Source organism: Sciurus carolinensis, chromosome 1 (assembly GCF_902686445.1).
Source record: "Sciurus carolinensis chromosome 1, mSciCar1.2, whole genome shotgun sequence".
Taxonomy (NCBI): domain Eukaryota; kingdom Metazoa; phylum Chordata; class Mammalia; order Rodentia; family Sciuridae; genus Sciurus; species Sciurus carolinensis.
Genome location: NC_062213.1, coordinates 98,917,968 through 98,940,128, shown reverse-complemented (window position 1 = coordinate 98,940,128; position 22,161 = coordinate 98,917,968). Strand labels below are relative to the sequence as shown.

Below are 22,161 nucleotides of genomic sequence, written 5' to 3'. Positions count from 1 at the left end.
GTGCTTCGTCTGTTTAGGGCGGGTAAAACTGGAGAGGCAGGCTGAGGCCAGAGAGCAAAGGCTTTTCGTGCTGAGCTAAGAGCCGGGATCAGATCCAGCAGCTGCAAGGACAGGGAAGGCCGCAAGCAGAGAAGGGAGATCTTTCCAGCCCTGGAACTTGTTCCCCCCCTTCATCCACTCTTCGTCCACCCGGATGAACTTGGGCCTGTGGTCAGGGCTGAGTGCTTTCCTCCTGCCTCAACTTGTGCTTCCTTCACAGCAGGCCCTGAGGATCTTATTTCTGACTTCAAGGCCTTGGTATGTATGAAATTCTTGTCTCTCCTTTTACTGGCCTGCCTGCCTCTGGCTGCAGTTCTTGAGTTTTGTACCCTTATTCCTATCCTTTTATGTCTGCCTTTCTTAGGTCCTCAGCACAATCTATCAAGATTAATTAATTAATTAATTACAGAGAAAACAAACTGGTTTTCTCTGGAAGTACAAGAAACTTCTAGGCACAAATAAGATCCGTGTGGGGAAGATTACCATGGTCTCCTTGAGGCAGAACTGTGGCTAGAGGCCTAGGACCCATGACAACCCAGGGGAGGAAGAAGCCCTGTCTTGAGGCTCACCTGGTGGAAATAACTTGCTCAGGTTCTTTTCTCCCTGCTCCCTAACTCTGAAAGAAAGTTTCCTCCTCCTGAAATCAGGGACAGGACCCTTATCACCTCCAGAGCTGACTCCTCTGTGTGCCTGATTTGCATGGAAACTTTACTTCTAGAATGACAGGATAGGTTGGAAGCTGGTCCCTTATCATATGGTCTATCATATGCTCATAAGGAGTTCTTTTTTAATTTTTTTTTAAGTTGGCAATGGACCTTTATTTTATTTATTTATACATGGTGCTGAGAATTGAACCCAGTGCCTCTCACATGCTAGGCAAGAGCTCTGCCACTGAGCCACAACCCCAGTCCTCATAGGAGCTCTTGAGGGCGAGGGAGTTGGGTATCTATCACCTCCCTTATTTAAGACAAAATGCCCTTAATTCTGCATCTGCAATTGATCTGGGAATTGGTCACAGGGTTATGTGTGGTCAGTACAATAAATGCAATTCCAGATTCAGGAATGAACCAATAGATTGCTCTGTTTTCTCAAAATGCTTTGAGCCCTCAGGCCTGGCCCCCCACCCTTCCATCTCTCCCCTCTGGGCAGTGCCTACCTACCTCTCAGACCAGAGCATCTACCCTCAGCCGCTGCTGAGCACCCCAGCTCACAGCCACCTCCTACTCTGGTCCAGGAGCTTTATGACACAACGAGCCTGCCATGTTGAGAAGGTATCACAGAACTCAGCCCTGGTGGCATATCTGCTGCCAGATTTCTTAGCAAAGAAGACAGGTTCTGCTCAGATAGTGATGTAATTTCCCTTGACCCCTTAGCACAGGGCTGGGCCATCATCATCAACTAGCTATGAAAAACACATATATGTACTCTGTCATGGGCAAATCCTGAACTGAGTCCTGTTGAAATCTGAAAGCATCCTCAGCAAAGAGCTCTGGGCATCATGATGATCAGTTTTTAGTCTTAACACAGTCTTTTCCATCCCCCTCTTTTAATTTGCAGGACTGAGAATTGAACTCAGGGCCTCACCCATGCTAGGCAAGCACTCTATCACTAAGCTACATCCCCAGCCCATAGGCACTGTTTTTATCAAATCTATGAAACAGTATGTAGAGATTACACCAAAGACTATCATCTAAGAAATCTTTCCTGTTAGCAGACAACAAATACTCTCAGCCATTTTGGAGACCTGATCCAGAAGCTTGGATTATACCTGTTTCCCAAACACAGATGTAGGGAGATGTGCACATGAGTTCAAACCACTTAACATAGTTGTCGAAGTACTGATGAGTTTGCAGACCTAAATGACTGCCAAGGTCATGTCTGATCAATTCATTTAATTCCATAAATATTTACTGGGTACTTCCTGTTCTGGGAACACCAATCAACAGATAGACATATGGCTCAGGGCAGTAGACAGGCAAAATCTGTCATTGGGTCTCCTGGGCCTGCCTGAGAGGCACTAGTAAGTTGAAATATGTAAATCAAATCAAGAAAAATTTTGGTTGTGGGAATTTCTGACCAAACTTGACATCTAGAGAGCAGATTAGGAGTTCAGAACACCCTATTCATGCCTTGATCCTCATCTTACCCAATGGTTCACATCCTGTTTCTCCATTATTTCATCACCCAAGAGCCAGTTTAGCTACAGTGGAGCAAGACAACAACCAGAAAGTGCTGGAATGTGGCCAGAGTAGAGGTAGTGCTCAGCACTCAGGCATTTATTAAATGCCTGCTATGAGTGAGGTGAGGTGGTAGATACAAAGGTAAACACCACAGGGGATTCCCGCCCTCCATGTTCCTGGGAGAGAACAGGAGGTGTCAGGGTGCTTCCGTAACAGTCATGGGCAGTGGGTTAACTGGGCCAAGCCAAGGCCAATAGGTCAAAAGAACAACATGAGAGCCAGGCATGGTAGCACACACCTGTTATTCCAGTTACTCAGGAGGCTGAGGCAGGAGGATCTCAAATTTGAGGCCAACTTGATCAATTTAGCAAGACCCTGACTGCAAATAAAGAACTAAAAAGGGCTAGGGATATAGCTCAGTGGTAGAGCACCCTTGGGTTCAATCTCCAGTAGTGCAAATAAAACAAAACAAAACAGCATTAGTGAGACAGAACAGTGTGTGACAATGTGACAATGCAACAGAACAGAGAATTCATGGCTGGAAACCAGCCTACCATGGAGTGTCTCTTTTGGAACAAAAGAGTTCAGCAAACCATGATTTTGAGAGGCAGAAAGGCAAACACCAGGCTTTTCAGATATAGTTACTATGATCACACATCAAAAGACAGTTCTTGTTAGTTTCTGGGCCAACCTGTATACATTGGCTTTAGCATCAGTTCTAGAATAGGGACAATCAATCTCTCACACCAGACCTTAATTTAAAATAGTGTTAATTCAACACAAATAAAACTTTCTGAATGTACTGTCAGAAAGGAAGTAATCAAGTAAACTCAGTAACATTTCTTAAAAATTTCACTTGCTCACAACATATGCAGCTAACAGTGCCTGATTAGAAAACTGGATCTCTGCAGCTGATGAGGCACAAGCCTATAGTTCCAGCAACTCCAGAGACTGAGGCAGGAGGGTTGAAAGTTCACAATCAGCCTCTACAAACTGCTTAGCAAGACCCTGTCTCACAATAAAGAATAAAAAGGGCTGGGGATATGCTCAGTGGTAAAGAACCAGGAGTGAAAAAGAAAAAGAAAAAAGAAAGAAAAAGAAAACTGTCTCTCTCCTTTTCTAGCTAAGAGATTTGGGGCAAATTCCCAGATTTGTCTTCTTGTTTGCCAATCTGTATATGGTGTAACGAGGACAGAGGGAGATAGTATGGGCAAAGCTCATATCATCCCAGGTGCAGAATAAATGCTATAGCATATTAGCTATATAATTATGGTGCTAGGGCGCTCCTCATGATAAACACAGGCTCCACCACTGAGCTACACCACTAGGCAGCTATATAATCCCCCCACCTTTTTTTTCCCCAGTGCCAGGGATCAAAATTGAGGACCTTGAGCATGCTTGGCAAGTGCTCTACCACTGAGCTATACCCTAAGTCCTTACAAACTTCTTTTTATCCTTAAGACAGGTTCCACAAACTTAATCTGATACTTCACAAGTTGCTGAGGCATACGAAAATTTCTCTTTTTCTTTTCTTTCTCTTTCAGTACTGGGAATTGAATCTGGGTGCTTTAACACTGAGCACCATCCCCAGTCCTTTTTATTTTTTACTTTGAGATAGGGTCTCATTAGGTTGCCCAGGCTGGTCTTGAACTTGTGTTCCTCCTGCCTCAGCTTCCTGAATAGCTGGAATTTCAGGCATCCACCACCACACCTGACTAGGAAATTTTCTTTCTTTTTTTCTTTCTTTTTTTTTTTTTTTGTACCAGGGATTGAACTCAGGTCAGGAGCACTCAACCACTTAGCCACATCCCCATCCCTATTTTGTATTTATTTAGAGACAGGATCTCACTGAGTTGCTTTGGTTGACGCTGGCTGTGAACTCCTGATCCTCCTGCCTCGGCATCTTGAGCAGCTGGGATTACAGGTGTGCACCACTGTGCCCAGCTAGGAAATTTTCTTTATGCAACACTTTCAGGTCACCAAACCAGGGGAGGTGACAGCTGTCGTAAATAAATCTCGTGAGCTCTTTGATCAGCAGCCATTTCTTAATGGAAAAGACTATTTCTGACCTTCAGTTCTAAGCAGTTACAAATGTCAAAGGCAAACCTTTTCGCTTGCCTCCTTCTAGATAAGTGGAAGCTGATGGGCTGTGACAGGATAGCACTGAAAGTTACCTACCCTAAAATATCTCCCTTGGTCTCACAGTCAGGCCTTTGGTTTGCATTGTACTTTTGAGACCTGGGCAAAGGGGCTTCCCCTCAGAACTCAGAACTATAAATATGCCTCTGGGACTGTGTGTCACCAGGAGTCCCTAGATAAACTACTCCCTTGGGAGTGGGCCATTAACCCATTCTCTTCCCAAGCTCTTTAGGAACAAGGTGGACCAGAGCACAAGTACATTTTGAGAGGCACCAAGGAAGGCCTGCAGGTAAATGTGACCCCCAGCCATGTTTTGTGATGTGCTTCCTGTTTTGAGGTTATGTTGTTTGTTTTTAGTACTTTGTCAATATTTCTAACCAGAGTATCTTGAAAAATAAAAACACAGCTGAAGATGGGCATGGTGGTGCACACCTGTAATCCCAGTTGGGGTGGGGTGGGTAGGGGGTTGCTGAGGTAGGAGGATTTCAAGTTCAAGGCCAGCTTTAGCAATTTAGCAAGACCCTGTCTCATAATAAATAGGTCTGGGAATATAGCTCAGTGGTAGAACACCCCTGGGTTAAATTCCTAGTACCATAAAATAAATAAATACATACATAAATTAAATAAATAAAAAACAAACCCAGTAACCCCAGCCATTTGAGGCAGTAGGATAGCAAGTTCAAGGTCAAGTTGGGTATTTATCTTTTTTTAAGGAAAAAGGAGCAGTGACACCCTTTTATTTATTTATTTATTTATTTATTTTTAAGGAAAAAGGAGTAGTGACTCCTTTTATTTTCTGGGTTTTTTTTTTTTTTTTTTAAAGGAAAAAGGAGCATAAGCTGGGTATTTATCAAGACACTGTCTCGAAATAAAATAGAAGTGCTATAGTTCTGTTTTGGAGTACTTTCTTAGCATGGAAGTACTAATACTGCAAAATAAGTAAATAAAATAAGTAAAATAAAAGCCGTTCTTTTGCAGGGGATCAAACAGAGGGCCTTGAGCATGCAAGGCAGTGCTCTGCCACTGAGCTACATCTCTAGCCCTAAAAGCATTTTATAGTTTCACCCATCATATTCTTATACCTAATATCTTCTGCTGAGCTGAGTATTAACTGACCTCCAAGTCACTTTTTTTTTTTTTTTTGGTATCAGAGATTTAATCCAGGGGGACTTTACCACTGAGTCACATCCCTTTTTAATTTTGAGACAGGGTTTCCCTAAATTGTTTAGGGCTTCACTAAACTGCTGAGGCTGGCCTTGCATTTGCAATCCTGCTTCAGACTCTCAAGTCACTGGGATTACAGGCATGTGCCACCATGCCAGTTCCAAGTCACATTTTTTTATTAATTTTTGGTACCTGGGATTGAACCCAGGGGAGCTTAACCACTGAGCAACATCCCCAGTCCTCTTATAGAAAAGAGGCTACTTGGGAGGCTGAGGCAGGAGGATTGCAAATGAGAAACCAGCCTAGGGAATTTAGTGAGCCCGTCTCAAAATAAAAAATAAAAAGGGTCGGGAATGTAACTCAGTGGCAGAGAGACCCTAGGTTCAATCCCAGGTGCCATGGAGAAAATAAAAGTAGTTTTAAAACACTGAAGAGATTCAACAAAACTGGACTCATGAGCAAATGGCAAATAAAAATTTAAGGCAGTAGTGACCAGCCCAGAGCATGGCTCTGGCCTATAAGCCCAGCTACTCAGAAAGCTGAGGCAGGAGGATCACAGGTCAGTTCCAGGTCAGTCTCAGCAATTTAGCCAATCCATAAGCAACTTAGGGAGAGACCCTGTCTTGAAAAATAAAAAGGACTATATGTACCTTGGTGGTAAAGCACCCCTGGGTTCAATCCCTAGTACCAAAAAAACAAAAAAATATATATACATATAGTAACCACTTATTATCTCCACTATGCCTGCCATTTTACACATATTATGTATTTTTAACATGAATACATTGATAATGCATGTGGTTAAAAAATACAAATATACAGGGCTGGGGTTGTAGCTTAGTGGTAGAGGGCTTGCCTAGCACGTGTGAGGCACTGGGTTCAATTCTCAGCACTATATATAAATGAACAAATAAAGGTTCATTGACAACTAAAAAAAATTTTTTTTTAAAATACAACCGTGCAGAGTAAAATGTGAAAGTCTTTCCCACTGTTCTCCAAGCCCTGCATACCCTCCACTGATGTCACCAACACTACTGAGTTTGGGGTGCATTCTTGCAGATATAAATGGATAGATATCTTCAAGTCTATCTTACACCTCAAATTAGCCCATTTTATACATGAGAAAACTGCAGCAGAGAGGTTGTAGTATTCCGTAAGATCACAGACTGGCAAGTGCTCCATCTGAAATTCAAACCAGATCAGTCTGACTCATAAATTAGCACGCATCCCTTACACTACTCCCCCATGTGTAAACTTTATGGATGGAGAAACTGAGGCTTACAGATGTCCACAGCAGTCAGAACCACATAATTCGCTGCTCCACATGGGAGAGACAGAGGTGACCGGGCTTGCAAGTGGCTGTGTGGAGGAGAGGGCCTTGATCCATGTGGCGCGCAGGGTCAACTCCGACTGTGGTCAGCTCTCCACCAGGACAGGTTGCCCAAGTCACCCGATACAGACACCATTTGGGTCCTTTGCGGTCGCCAGGCCTGGGAAGTGCTCCTATCAGAGTCTGTCCAAAGGCCTGGAGTGCCGGGAGTCCCGAGATCCAACCGGGTTGTGGGAACAGTGCCCGGGATCGACCGCTGCCTCCAAACTAGCAGTCATATCTAGGCTGACACCCTCGGCTTTTCCCGGTCTAGTCGTCGGGGGGCGCCCGGCAGCAATGGACCACCGCCCGCAGCCTCGGGGTGGGTGGCCCGGCAGGTGGAGGCCTTAGGGTCGGTGGTCCCCACCCCCGTACGGTCGAGGGGCACTGGCCCAGGCCGGTGGCGGGCTGACGGGCGGGGCGCCGTGGGGGCGGGGCGCGGGGGCGGAGCCGCGGTCAGAAGCGGCAGTGTCCCCAGCCGGGCTCAGGGGCCGCAGTGGCCTCCGCGGAGCCAGGCTGCTTAGAGACAGCGCCCGGGCGCAGACGGGTCCGCGGGCCGCCGGGGGCGCGCTGAGCAGGTAGAGCCTCCCCTGACCCCACCCGGCCGCCCCTCCCCACCCGTCCCGTTATTAGACCGCCAGCCCCGGCCGCCTCCACTCCCCAAGCTGAGCGGTCGCGCCCCCATCACGACCCTGGCCCCTGCTCTGGTTGCCCCAGAAGACCCTCCAGCCCCTGGGTTTGAATTCCTGGGGAGGGGGTACTCTGGCCCCATCATCCGGGCGAGAGAATGAGCCAAAATTCCTACTAAATCACATAGTAAAGTTGGAAAACATACCCTAAGACCTCCCTGCACGCGCCGGCGCCTCCTGCCTCCCTCCTCTAGGACGGTGCTTTTTGAGGACATGTTCCCCCCCTCCCCCATCCCCGACACTTTCACTCCTGGAATTGAGGGATAGGGTCGCTGGCAGGGATGCAGGTGAGTGCCCTTGATACAGCTCAACCTGATGTCGGAGGAGGTTGAAAGGAAAGACACCTGTTGGGATAGTCCTCCAGGACCCAGGAGAGGGCAATACGAGAACCAAGGAATTCTGACCCAGGACAGGGAATCTCCACGGCCAGCCCAGAACCATACTACATAGCCCCACCCACCAGCAATAACCCATTTCCTAGAGGTGAGTCCCCTGGGTGTTGGTGGAGGGATTAGCTCTGCTCAGGTCTCTTTCCTTGATCTTTACAGGCCAGAGTGGGAAGATGTGGCTAGAAGGAGCCCAGGTTTGTCTTGACCAGGGTCCAACCTGGCACCAGAGTGACCACTTCTGACCTCTACTTTCCTCACCCTGGTCAGAGAGGACACCAGATGAGGGACATAAAAAGGGGTGAAAAGCACAAATATGTGTGTTTCCACAGAGCAGAGGGTATCGGCCCCCTGCCCAGCTGTGCAGGGGAGGGTGGGGTGGGACTTTTCCAGAGAGAGAGCCAGGCCTGGCCCCAGCCCCAGGAGCTCACGTCACCCCCGCCCCTCACTTCTCTTGGGAACTGCCAAAGCCAGCTCAGGACAGGATTATGTGTACTGGGTAGACCCATGGGGAGAAGCAGCAAGAATAGACCTGGGGATTGGAGAGGAGTAGAGGCAAAGAGGGAGTGGAGAGGGGACCAGCAGTGACCATCACCCATCTCTCCTTCCCAAGTAACATCCAGGCAGAGGGCTGAAAGTTGGGTTGGAATGTAGGTCTTTTTCTGGAAGCTCATCTCCCCCTCCCATCAGGGTGGAGTTGCTGACCTCAGTGACCAGCCCAGTCAGGGGAAAGAGAGGCTACCATCAACCCCCTCTTCAACTCCAAGCAGCTGAGGTGGCCCTGCCATGTGGCTCAACCACTTTGATTCCTCCCTCTAACTCTGAGTCCTGGGGTCCCACAGAGGGGAGTGGAGCTGAGCATTACTACCCCCAAGCACATTCCTACCCTTCCCTCCTACCCTTCCCTCTGTCGTTTTCCTGCCCTTGAGCTGGCTCAACAGCTCCTTGGATTCTTCGCCTGGTGCCTTTCAGATCCAACAGAAACAGTGCTTTTTTTCCTGGAAAGCATAACCAAGACGGGATGAGGATGGGGGTGGGAAGGGTTCATAGTGAGAAGGAAGGGACTGGAGGGTAGGGGTGGGCGAGTCAGGTTTTGACCAAGCCCCACTTCCCCAGTTTTCAAAGCTAGGCTTTAGAATGGATTTCCCAGCATTCCAGAATGAAAGAACTGTGACTGGGCAGCAAGGGCAGCTCTGGCTGCATCTTTCTCCTTCCTAGGTTTCCCCAGCCATTATAGCTGTGCCTCAAAAGAAAATACTTTTTTTTTTTCCCAAAACGAAAAATAACTGAACGAAATAAGCCCCCACAGAGCCCATGCTGAATGGATGCTGGCATTGAGGGGAGGTTAAATTACCCTCTTCTTCTCTAGAGATGAAGCCATCAACCCACTTAGTTTATCCCTTGGCCAAAAGCATCAGAGGCAGGCTGAGATGTGCCTAACTATTCCTTCCATAGAGGAGCTTAGCTAAGAAGGGAAGAAAAGGCCGAGAGTCAGGTAGGAAACAGAGATGGATGTGGGGGTGTTGTCTGATACATCCCCCCCCAGCCTCCCTCCTCACCTTCCCAAAGAACCCTGAGAGGGCAGGAGTGGGAGCTAGATAAAACCTTAAGGAAGAACCGCTTCTGTGCCTGAGCTGCCCTACACACAGCCCCTCCTCGGGACTTAGGGAGGAGCTGAGAAGTCCCTACAGGGCCAAGGGGAGGGGACCAAGCTGTGAGCTGGGAGGCTGAGGTCAGACCCCCACCCTTTAGCCTCAGCAGATGGACCAAGGCAGCATTCCTTCCTGCTCCCACCCTCAGGATCATAAAGGGTTGGCCCAATCTCCCCCACCCCTGTGTCCTGAGATGTCCTTCTGAGGAGTCACCTCTCTCAGCCCTTCAATTTGCTGGAGAGGTAACCACCGGCTTCTGTCCCAGCAGAGTGCAGCCTCCACGCCCAGATGCCTGAGTAGCGATCCGGGCGGGTCCCCTCCTCCCTTGCCCTGGGTCAGTGGGGCGGAGCGATGGAGAAATGGGCGGGCAGGTAAGAGGAGGGGCAGCCAGAGAGGAAGGATGGCTCTGTCCATGGATATGAGCGGTCGGTCACTGGGAGGGGCTGGGGTAGTGAGGAGAAACTTCTGCTTTCTGAGAAGTTGGCAGAAGTGGGAGTCCGCTGCGGGGGCGGGCGGTGTTGCAACACCTCTGGCTCAGTCTGATGCATCCTCCGCCTTTGGTTTGCAGGCCCCGGCTTTGTCTTATGCTGCTTTTGTACCTCCCTCAGCTCTGCCTGGACCAGGAGGTGAGCCCTGGGCAAGAGTGCAGCCGCCAGCCCTGGCCTGGAGTCTTTTCATCTCCCCTAACCTCCCATGCTGCCTCTCCAGGCCAAGTCTTCATTTCCCACACCTGCTGAGCTGTGGTCCCCTTCACTCATGCTTGGCACCCTCAACCTCCCTTTGCTAACTCCCTAACAGGCGACAAGTAACACACTGAAGGCTGGGTTCTGCCTCTAATATTGCTCTGACCTTCAGCCAGTAACAACTCCTTGAGCCTCCAGGCCTGAACTAGAAACTCTGTATGGTTTCCCCTCAGATCACTCTAATTCTGTCTGCCCTTTTTCTCTGTGTAGGTGTTGTCTGAACAGTCTCCTCAGACACCCCCAGAGGAGGGCCGGGGCCCTGAGGGTGTCTGGGGATCTTGGGACCAGTGGGCCTCTTGCTCCCAGCCCTGTGGGGTGGGGGTGCAGCGCAGAAGCCGGACATGTCAACTCCGCCTGGGCCTGCCCTTCCCTCCCCGACCCCCAAGACATCCAGAAGTCCTTCGATCCCGGGGTCAGGGCCCTAGACCTCAGACTTCCCGAGAAACCCATCCTCTGTATAGGCCACAGCCTCAGGGAAGGGTTGGCTCCCTTCGAGGTCCTGCTTCCCAACTGGGGAAAGAAGAGACCCAAGAAGTTCAAGGGCCCCAGAGGTAAGGCTCTTAGTACAGGAGTGGGCTGTGGGTAAAAAAAGTGGGGACTTGGTATAGGAAAGGGAAGTAAAGGACACTATGATCTAGAAAGTTGGCCTTTGGTGCCAAGAATAGACTGGAGAGACAGGATCAGAGATGGCCAGAGCTATGACCCCATGTCTGCAACACCTCTTCAGGTCCCGGGTTCGAGACCCCATCAAGCCAGGAATGTTTGGCTATGGAAGAGTGCCCTTTGCCTTGCCACTGCATAGGAGCCGCAGGCACCCCCGGAGGTCACCCAGACCTGAACTTCCCCAGACCTCTTCTAGAAGGGAAAAATACCTTCCATCCCTGACTCCTGGAGCAGAGCCATCCTCTGCAAACCATGGCTCCCAAACTCAGCTCCCTCCTCCAGAACCATCTGTCTACATCCCATCCTCCCCAGATGAACCCCCAAAGTCCAAAAATTCTCAGAATGAGGTGTCCCAAAGAACCAGTCCTGTCCCCACACAGCCTCACTTCATAGCCCAAGCCTCTGGCACAGGGTTTCTCTCACCTTCCCCTTCCTTGGGAGAAAGTGACTCTTTCCACATGTCCTCTCAACCAAGAATGCCAAATTCCCAGAGATGGGCCAGTCCCTGGGTAGCAGGGAGCCACCCTGATCCTTTCCCTTCTGTCCCTTGGGGACGAGGTCAGCAGAGCCGAAGGCATTGGAGACCTGGGGGGAATCCTCATGAGTCCCCCATGGAGCCGGCCCCTCATCTACCAGATGGCTGGTTGCCTCTGCTGAATGCTGGCCCCCACTCGAGCTCCCTCTGGAGCATCTTTGCTCCTAGTAGCCCTGTCCCAAGATGTTCTGGGGAGAGTGAGCAGCTGAGAGCCTGCAGCCAAGGGGTGAGTTCTTCCCTGGGCCTCCTCTCCCTAGCCCAGATTTCCAGTTTGGTTCCCTAACACTGAGTCTGTGTCCTCACCTTGTCTGACCTGGACCTGAGGGAAAAGGGCCCTGGCATCTGATCTTAGGGTAGGGGCTTTGGGGCTCTTCATAGACCTGACCTTTCCACCACTCCCTAAATCCAGCCCTGGCCCACACCCCAGCATCCCCTCCTGGTTCTCACTCCTTTGTATCCCCCCCACCTCAGCCCTGCCCACCTGAGCAGCCAGACCCCCGGGCCCTACAGTGTGCAGCCTTTGACTCCCAGGAATTCATGGGTCAGCTGTACCAGTGGGAGCCCTTCACTGAAGGTGAGGTTTTTAGCCTACCCCAAGGGCATGGGTGGCTCAGTATTGGGTATGATGGAGAGGGGGGACACCTGCTTACTCTCAGACCTGGAAGATATCCAACCCTTTGTTTCTCCGTGCAGACCCTTCTCTTTCTCCTCTGTGTCATACCTTCTTTCTTACTCCACAGAGCTGGGCCAGAGAGATTTTAGCACAGGCCTATAAAGGGGAGGGTACTTTAGCTGTCAGATGGGGACAGATGGTCAGCAGAGCAGTCAGGCTGGGAGAGAGAGGTGTCTAGAAGTGCCCTTTGGTTAGCTTTCTCTGGGAATATGTCTATCCTAAGAGGCTGGGGGTTGATGTGACACCAGAGATCCTGTCTGGGTCACCAGAGATCTGTATAGACATTACATTAGGTGCAGAGGTGCCATGGATCCTGGTGCTATCAGTTGCACTCAATTTAACATCCCCTTGATTTTAGGCCTATGTCAGCTTGATACCAAGACAAATCTTTATGAGCTTTGAACTCATGTAATCATAAGTGTTAAAAGTCCCCTTAATGACCAGGAATAATGAGAAGCACCTGTAGTCTCAGTTACTTGGAAGGAAGAGGCAGGAGGATAACTTAAGCTCAGAACTTTGAGACCAGCCTGGACAATGTACAGAAACTCCATCTCAAAACAAAACAAAACAACAACAACAACAAAAAAAAAAACTTGATGGGCTCAGTGGCCTCTATTGACCTAACCAACCTTTCTTTTCCGTTTTTTTTTTTGTTTTTGTTTTTGTTTTGGTACCAGGGATTGAACCCAAGGGCACTTGGCCACTGAACCACCTCCACAGCCTTATTTTTGGACAGGGTCTCACTAGGATGCTTACAGTGTTGCTAAGTTGCTGAGGCTGGCTTCAAAACTTCAATCCTCTTGCCTCAGCCTCATGACATGACAGGCTCTCACCAATCTTTCAAAGTGCGGAATTGTCATTTACCCTTCAACCACACCAATTCACGCGATCTCAAGATGTCCCATAGATGATATAAGTAAAGCTGCTGTCAGGATTCTGGGCTCTTTACCTTTTCACCTCTCACCAGGGACCCCAACTAACCAACCTTCTACCTTGTCTCTTAGTTCAGGGATCCCAACGCTGCGAGCTGAACTGCCGTCCCCGTGGCTTTCGTTTCTATGTCCGTCACACTGAAAAGGTCCAGGATGGGACCCTGTGTCAGCCTGGAGCACCAGACATATGTGTGGCTGGGCGCTGTCTGGTGAGGGAGGACAGGGTGCGCATGTGCAGACACTGAGACACACACACAGTCTCTCATTCATCATTACAACAACAGAACAACAGACAAACTACCACAGGGAAAGTTCTTGCCTGCCAAACTGAGGAGGGATCCCATCAGGCTCACATATGCATCCCTGAGTCTGGCAGGGGATGGTGGGGCTGATAAAGATCACATTCTCACTTGTAGCATCAAGAGTAAGGCAGGTGATGAGCTGAGGGTAAGTAAGAGGTGGTATCTGGTTTCGTGTGACCCTTGCTTCACCTTACTCTTCCTAGAGCCCTGGCTGTGATGGGATCCTCGGGTCTGGCAGGCGTCCAGATAGCTGTGGAGTCTGTGGGGGTAATGATTCTACCTGTCGCCTCATTTCGGGGAATCTCACTGATCAAGGGCGCCCTCTGGGCTATCAGAAGATCCTATGGATTCCAGCTGGCGCCTCCCAGCTCCAGATTGCCCAGCATCGGCCCAGTGCCAACTACCTTGGTGAGTACCCTTGATTTCCCCCAGTCTTTTGTCCCATTTCACTCCTGGCCTCTTTGTTCTGCTTTTCAGGTCCTCATTCAGCACAACAAACAAGCCAAACAGGGAGAAGTTCCCTCATCTTTTGGGGGAAATGAGGAAGCTGAGATGGCTTGGGGTATCTTAAGCTCTGGGTGGAATGTGCTGAAGGTTTAGGAAGTAGTGGTGAGGAGGACAGAATGACTAACCTCCAATTTCCGGGTCTCTCCATTTCAGCACTTCGAGGCCCTGGAGGCCAGTCCATCATCAATGGGAACTGGGCTGTGGATCCCCCTGGGTCCTACACAGCTGGTGGGACTATCTTCCGGTATAACCGTCCTCCTCGGGAGGAGGGAAAGGCAGAAAGTCTATCAGCTGAAGGCCCCACAACGCAGCCTGTGGATGTCTACGTGAGCCTGGGGCCTGGGGAGGAAGGTCTTACCCTCTAAGAGAAAAGCTAGGTCACGTGAGAGGAAGACTGGTGGTATGCCTCTCTGTCACCCCCAAAACATTCATTACCTTCTCTTTTCCCTAGATGATCTTTCAGGAGGATAACCCTGGTGTTTTTTATCAGTATGTCATCTCTTCACCTCCTCCAATCCTCGAGAGCCCCACTGCAGAGCCTCCTATCCTTCAACTTCAGCCTGGTAAGACTCCACTTGATCCCTAGACCTAGAAAGAGAAAGAAGCTGAGAGGGGCTCCAAGGTGGTAGGGAGGCATCTGATTTGCCTACTTAACTCTCCTGCACAGAGATGCTGAGGGGGGAGCCCCCAGCTGCTTCAGTACCCCGCCCAGCCCGGACCCCAGGCACCCTGCAGCGCCAGGTACGGATCCCCCAGATGCCTGCCCCAACCCATCTCAGGACACCTCTGGGATCTCCAGCTGGATACTGGAAACGAGTGGGACACTCCAAGTGCTCAGCATCCTGTGGAAAAGGTGACTTCAAGCCTATATTCCTGGCATCTTCAGTCTAAACCCCCAACTTGACACTCCCAACTCCTTATTGTGGGTCCACACCTTGACCCGGTACTTGGAACCCCATGGAAGCATGTCTAAACCATCCTGCCTCCCCTGACTACCCTCTCATCCCCTTTAGGTGTTTGGCGCCCCATTTTCCTGTGCATTTCTCGAGAGTCAGGAGAGGAGCTTGATGAACACAACTGTGCCACGGGTGCCAGGCCTCCAGCCAACCCTGAACCCTGCCACAACCCCCCATGTCCCCCATAGTGAGTATAGCCCACAAGCAGGGTCAGGATACTAGAAATTTCTCACAAATTTCTCCTGGACTTGCTCCCTGCCCACAGAATCTTACCTGGACTGTGCATTCAACTCAGCATTTCCTGGCTGCAAAGAGACAATACTAGATTAGAATAGCTGAGATAACTGGGGATGTGGCTCAGTGGTAGAGCACTTGCTTAGCATGGGTGAGGCGTCGGGTTTAATCACCAGCAGCAAGGGGGGAAAAAACAGAAATTAAAAGAGGCAAGTGAGTTAACTGGCAAACATTCAATACCTTTAATTCCAGCAATTTGGGAGGCTGAGATAGGAGGATCACAAGTTCAAGGCCAGCCTCAGCAACTTACTGAGACCCTAAGCAACTTAGCAAGACCCTGTCCTTCCCCCACAAAATAAAATAAAAAGGGCTGGGGATGTAGCTCAATGGTAAAGCCCTTCTGGATTCAATCCACAGTACTCCCGCCAAAAAAAAGGGGAAAAGATTAGAATGACTGACACCCCATAGACAGCAAGAAAACCCTGGCCGTCTGTGTTGCCACAAGGAACCCAGACTCCAAATACTAGATGTGTCCACTCTCCTACAAGGGGCCCCATGCCCAGAGTGTTTCTTCTCCTGTACGCAGTAGCCCCACACACATCTAATCCCTGTCTCTCCCGCTCCCCTGTTCGTGCCCACAGTTGGGAGACTGGTGAATGGACATCCTGTAGTCGCTCTTGTGGCCCAGGCACCCAGCACCGCCAGCTGCACTGCCGGCAGGAGTTTGGGGCAGGTGGCTCCTCTGTGCCTCCAGAGCGCTGTGGACATCTTCCTAGGCCCAATGTTACCCAGCCTTGTCAGCTGCGCCTCTGTGGCCATTGGGAGGTTGGCTCTGCCTGGAGCCAGGTGAGTGGGTCTATGCAAGGAGGACCCTGGAGAAGTGGGCACCAGTGAACTAGATCAGTAGTTTTTCCACTTCCTTCTTCATTGACAGAAACTTTTTACAAACAGGATCTCATATGAAATCCCAATATATGTCGTATAAGAGACCGAACCAGAGAGTGGGGGCCTGGAGCCCCCTGCTCAACTTCCTCCTCTTCAACACACAAAAGCCTGTAGACTAGGGTAGGGGTGGGTATCAAAGGAAGATCCTGGTTCAAAAGCCATAGAACCACAGAGCTGGATGCTGGATGCAGCCCGGCTCCTTGGATTCTCCCTCACACCCTCAAGTGCTCTGTCCGGTGTGGTCGAGGCCAGAGGAGCCGACAAGTTCGCTGTGTTGGAAACAATGGCGATGAAGTGAACGAGCAGGAGTGTGCTTCAGGCCCACCACAGCCCCCCAGCAGAGAGGCCTGTGACATGGGGCCCTGTACCACAGCCTGGTTCCACAGTGAATGGAGTTCAAAGGTGGGCCCCATACCCCCTTAACCAAGTCCTACATCCCTGGTGACCACACCCAGGTCATCCTATCAGTCTTCCCAACACAGCTCAAAAAGCATTTATTGAAAAATACCTACCATGTGCTTGATACTGGGAACTCAGAGATAAATGAGGGTCCTGGACATGCAGCTGTGATTGCCCTTGCCCAGCTGATACCTCTGGGGCATTGCCAAATCCCTAGGAACAGGACCCAAGATGCTTCCATCCCAAAGCCCCCTCTTCTTGTTCCAGTCACCAGACGCCTCCCTTCATACAGGGCACTCTACTTCTCAACAGTGCTCAGCAGATTGTGGGACAGGAATCCAGAGACGTTCTGTGGTCTGTCTTGGGAGTGGGGAGATGCTTAGGGCAGGGCAAGAGGAAGCAGGAGCAGGAACCAGTGAGCAGAGCTGTCCACCAGGAAGCCGCCCTCCTGACATGCGTGCCTGCAGCTTGGGGCCCTGTGAGATGACATGGTGTTGGTACACAGGACCCTGGGGTGAGGTGAGCTGAGGGTCTGGGAGGAGGACAGAAAGGGAGTGCCAGTCCTAGTGGGAGTTCACATCTGAAGTTGGGAATGATTTGTTTTCCCTTCCCCTATATCAGTGCTCCTCAGAATGTGGCTCTGGCACACAACGTAGAGATGTCATCTGTGTGTCCAAACTGGGAACTGAGTTCAATGTGACATCTCCTAGCAACTGTTCCCATCTGCCCAGACCCTCTGCCCTACAGCCCTGTCAGGGTCAGGCTTGCCAGGACCGATGGTTTGCTACACCCTGGAGTCCGGTGAGTGCTTGGTTCCCTGTTCTGCTCAGTCTGGATCTCCAAGGAATAGGGAGGGTTCATATCACTGTACTCCCCACCCTAAGTCTCTGAGCCCCAGGACAAGCCCAGCTGAGGTTTCACATTGTCCTACTTCCTATAGACTTGGAGGACAGATGGGCCTTCTCCACTTGGGATTTCATAATGTCCCTAGATAATGTGCCATCACTACATTCCAGAGAGGGAGGTGGTGGCTTGGGGTTTAAGAGGAACCCTGGGATCACCAAAGGTCTGATATGATAGCTGTAATCTTCCTAGTGTTCTCAATCCTGCCAAGGGGGCATACAGACAAGAGAGATTCAGTGCCTGAGTGCCAACCAAACCCTCAGCACTCGATGCCCTCCTCACCTGCGACCTTCCAGGAAACGACCCTGTAACAGCCAACCCTGCAACCAGCGCCCTGGTAAAATGCCCCCTCTCCCCAATCCCCAACAGAGTGGAATTAGCTGAGGTCTGTGTGGAGGAGAGAAAGGACCAGTGGGAGGGGGAGTACAGCTCCAGATGGATGGATGTTGTACCTATTGGCCTCCTCTATCCTCAGATGATCAATGCAAGGACAGCTCTCCACATTGCCCCCTGGTGGTACAGGCCCGGCTCTGCATCTACCCCTACTACACAGCCACCTGTTGCCGCTCTTGTGCCCATGTTCTGGAGCGGAGTCCGCTGGAGCCTGCCTGAAATGGTTCCAGGAGACCCTCTCCTAAGGTTTTCTCATGCCATCATTAGTCCCATCAATCAACACACTTTGTACTCCCTGGTTCTCTAGATGTCCCAGTCTCACCAGGGTATCCTCCAGGGTGACTAAAGGTAGCAAAGTGACTGAAGGTGACTATCAAGATGTGAGTGGGTCTGTATATGTGGTGTGATGGTATGTCTGCACATATGCCCCCAGATGTGTATCTGGGCTGCAGGGGTGTGCACCCCCTTACATGTGTGTCACTTCCCAAAAAGAAATTACATAGACTGATAAGGAATGGTGAGGGGACAATACTTGTTTCCCTGAGACTTTTCTAAGCTGAGAGAAAAGCAAGTTTGCAGTTCCTTACTAATCTGAGTTACTTAAGAGTGTGGTTTCCCCATCAAATCTAATTTTGTGCCCTAAACCTTATTTCTTATGTTCAGGCCTCACATCTTCTAACATCCTTTTGGACTAGGGGTGGAGCTCAGTTGTAGAGCCTTGCACAAAGCTCTGGGTTCCATCCCCAGTACCTAAAAAATTAAAATAAAAATGAACCATGCTTTTGTCTTTGACCCCCATTTTCCCTTACCTAGACTCTATTCCTTTCTCCCTAATTAGCTAAGGGTAGGGGGTCAGCCACTTTCAATACTGCTTTACCCCCAAAGGATTGCCTCTTGGAGCAGGGACCAGTTGGGCAGAGGGTGGAAAAAAGAAATGTTAGCATAAGACATTCTAGCCCCTGTCCCCACTTCCCACCTTCTAAAATGGTTCCCACCCCAGAACTAATTTATTTTGTATTAAAGTTGATTATGACAAATAAGCAATATGCTTTTCATTGTCCTTGTGGGAACACAGCCATCTGAACCACCTAAGCAGTGTGAGATCAGAATCGTAGGTAGGAAGAGTACTCAGGTTCTGGAGGAGAGTGTGGGCCCCAAGGGCTATTAGAGTGAACTCAAATGCCAGATAGGACACACTTGTAATCCCAATGCAATGGCTCCTGGCTCTGGAGACTGAGGCAGGAGGATCGTAAGTTCAAAGCCAGCCTCAGCAAGTTAGCAAGGTCTTAAGCAACTTAGCAAGACCCTATCTCAAAGTAAAAAAATAAGTTTGAAAAAAGGGCTGGGGACATAGCTCAGTGGTTAAGCAACCCTGGGTATAATACCCAGTAACCCCACCCCCTGCAAAAAAAGTAAAAAAGTAAACAACTGGACTGGGGAAATAGCTCAGTTGGTAGAATGCTTCTTGCCTCACAAGCAAGAAGCCCTGGGTTCAATCTCCAGCACTGCCAAAAAAAAAAAAAAAAAAAAAAGCCTGAGTCAGAGGGAGAGGATCCTGGCCAGTCCCAGTCCTGCAGGTTGCTCATTGGCCACTAGGGGTCACCACTTCTCCCAGTTTAGATGTGAAGTTGGGATCTTGGATCCTCAGCTAAGGGAAAAATGCCTGGTTTGTGGGGATTTCTCAGTGGGCTCCTTCTGTAAAGTCTCAGAATTTAGTAGTATTTTTCAACTGTGGCTGAGCTGAATGGCACCTGGCCTTTGGTGGTGTTTTCCTCTTCTCTATGGCCCTGTCGTTCTGCCTCCCCCTTCTTTTCTGTTATTACCAATTTTCCTGTTAAAGTCTTGGTTTATTGCTTTTCATGGGATGGGGGAAAGGGAAATGACTTCTGCCCCGCTATCCCTTGCTCAGAGGAAATGATTAGAGGAGGAGCCTGGCCTGGCTCTAAGGGCCTTAGGGCTGGGTGAGGGAGGGGCCAAAGCAGTACTGGATGTCCTGCCAAGGACACATTCTTCAGAAATGTCTCACCCTAGTCCCCTCCCTCTGCCCTCCCCTGTCCATTTTTTTCTCTCAAGGTAAATAACTTTCTAGAGGTGGTGTGACCCTGCAGTTCTGAGTTTCTTACTTATGGAAGCCAGATTTTCCAAGGAGTGACAGGAGTAGATGCCCCTCCATTGAGACAGCCTCCCCATCTCTGCCTCTCCTTTCCCCAGGTGGCTAAGACCACTAATAAAGGGTCTGAATAAACAGTTTAACCCAATGACTGGATCCCATGAAGGACACCAGAGTTGCCTAGGGGGACGGGACTTCTCAAGCAGTCTTCCTTACTTCATAGTGCTACCCTGGGACTCAGACTTTCCCTGGGCTGGACATGGCTAAGAAGGAAGAATTTGGGCATCTTGGAAGGAAAATGAAACTGACTTCAGCCAGGGCAGGGAGTGAGGAAAAGGGGGTACAAGGAAAGTGTAGCCTTGATGTCACTGTCCAGTCTAAAGAGATGTCAGATGGATTCCCCTCTGATGAACTTGCAAGGGGAGTCAAAACATGTAAGGAACCAAGGAAATGGGACCCAAGCAAGCCCTGTAGATAAGGGAGGCTGAAAGCAGAGTCCTGAGATGGAGGAGGGTGCACAGCAGAAAGCAACCCTCCCCCAAGTTCCTGGAAACCAAGTGAGCTGGGTGGAGGCACAGCTCAGCTGACTGGCCAGCCCTTCCCTTTCCTCTTTAGCCTGTTAAGACTGTTGCTGGGCAGGTTTGGAGTTTGGTCTGAGCCTGAGAACCAATCACAGGTGGAGAATGTAGCCATTTCCCCTTGTGGGGTTTCCCCCAGCCTCCATTACCTCTTTTCTCTTTCCCAGAGTTCCCTATCTCCAACCTCTGCTTTATCAAATGGCTCTCATCTGGGGGTTTGTTTGTTTTCCTCACTTGAAAGCCAGGATTCAGCTTAGCCCCTAGGAACTCCTTCCTCTAGACAATGTGGAAATTCTTAGGAAGGGGAACCTGACCCCAAGCAACGCCTTTTCCTGGCCCCCAAGAAGGGGATTTTGCGGTTAGACACCTATGTTAACCTCTGAAACTCTATGGAGGGGCTGAGAGAGGAAGCTGCAACCCAAAGGGCAGAGAGATGTGGTGGAGGAGCCCCTAGTTTTGGTGTACTAGGGGGAATTTAGGGAAGGGTTCAGAGGAACTGGACCCCTGAGAATCGAGATGGGGGTGGTGTGATGATAGGAACAAATTTGACATGTACAAGAGAGATCAAGCATGTAGATGGACAACACATTGCCCAGGACTCCTCATTTTTAAATATTTGCTGGGGGAACAGACTGTGGTTCTAGTCCAGGTGTATACAGTGACGTTTCAGAAGTTCACTTGGAAGCTGAGGGTATAGCTAAGTGGTAGATCATGCTTAATATGCATGAGGCCCTGGGTTCATCCCCAGCACCAAAAAAGAAAAAATTCAGCTGGGTCAGGATTCCCCCCCCTCCCCCATTCCCAGCCAGTAAATACCACCCAATTTAAGCTGCAGACTTTGGACTAAATTTAGCTCCTAGACTTCCCCAAGCCCTTAGGCCTCCCTTGTAAGCAGGTGCTCACAGCTGCAGGGGTGGCCTGATGGAGTTTTAGCATTCCCTTCATCTCCACTCTTTCAGATTCAGCCTCTCTGATAACTAGAAGTGAAAAAAAGCACAAGAACCAGACTGCTGGCCCAGTTACCAGAGTCTTAGCCTTAAACCATGGTTTTTCAGAAAACCTGTATGAGAATTAAGGTTGAAGATCTAGGTAGACATTGCCAGCTGTGGGCCAGAGAACAAAATGCAAGGAGCTGCTCCCCTTCAGATCCTCTCCAAGCAGATTCTCTTTCATTTCTTGCTCTCTCCTCCCCAATTTAACAAATAAAAATTCCAATTTAATTTAACATTCTCCCCCACTGAAGTAAACTGAACCAGGGACCTCTCCTCTCCTGGAACCATGGAGCATGATTATGGTTTGGGGAGACAATGTGTAGAAGGGATGGGGTTCTCAATCCCTCTCTTCCCAAAATACTCCTCAAATCCTACGTCTCTGCTGTTGAGAGGCAGCTGGGCCAGGAAGTTAAAGCACAGGGGGTTTGTCACAGGCAAGTGATGAAGAAAGAGGTGAAAGACTCCTTTATACAGGAAGTAGAAGGTCTCAGGAAAGTACCTAAGTCTATGACTGTCAACAAGAGAAACAGTTTTGAGTTAACCTCAGCATAACTGGCAATAATCAGCAAATTGATTTGGGGTTCCTTGACCTAGGAGGTGGGGGAAAACTCAAGAAGGTGTTTCAGGGCTGAGGTCTGAAGCTGGGTAGGATTTGAGAAGGAAATGTCCAAGGCTAGT

General features: G+C 49.8%; 1 protein-coding gene across 13 annotated transcripts; it reads left to right on the top strand.

Moving 5' to 3' along the window:
* Positions 1-272: 272 nt before the first annotated feature.
* Adamtsl4 (ADAMTS like 4) lies at positions 273-18,830 on the top strand. Of its 13 annotated transcripts, none has more exons than XM_047546113.1 (20): positions 7,379-7,469; positions 8,129-8,163; positions 9,336-9,461; positions 9,887-9,989; positions 10,187-10,244; positions 10,572-10,912; positions 11,089-11,785; positions 12,031-12,133; positions 13,237-13,388; positions 13,670-13,874; positions 14,127-14,299; positions 14,425-14,536; positions 14,641-14,826; positions 14,987-15,116; positions 15,805-16,009; positions 16,334-16,510; positions 16,820-17,026; positions 17,129-17,308; positions 17,603-17,747; positions 17,886-18,830. In XM_047546113.1, the coding sequence occupies exons 4-20, from the start codon at positions 9,970-9,972 to the stop codon at positions 18,020-18,022; spliced, it is 3,228 nt and encodes a 1,075-aa protein (XP_047402069.1). In that variant the 5' UTR covers positions 7,379-7,469; positions 8,129-8,163; positions 9,336-9,461; positions 9,887-9,969; the 3' UTR covers positions 18,023-18,830. The 13 variants fall into 13 exon arrangements, with proteins under 13 accessions (XP_047402143.1, XP_047402099.1, XP_047402069.1 ...); XM_047546122.1 differs by lacking the exon at positions 8,129-8,163 and adding an exon at positions 7,887-8,063 and having other exon boundaries at positions 7,414-7,469; XM_047546133.1 differs by lacking the exon at positions 8,129-8,163 and having other exon boundaries at positions 7,386-7,469.
* The last annotated feature ends 3,331 nt before the right edge of the window (positions 18,831-22,161 follow it).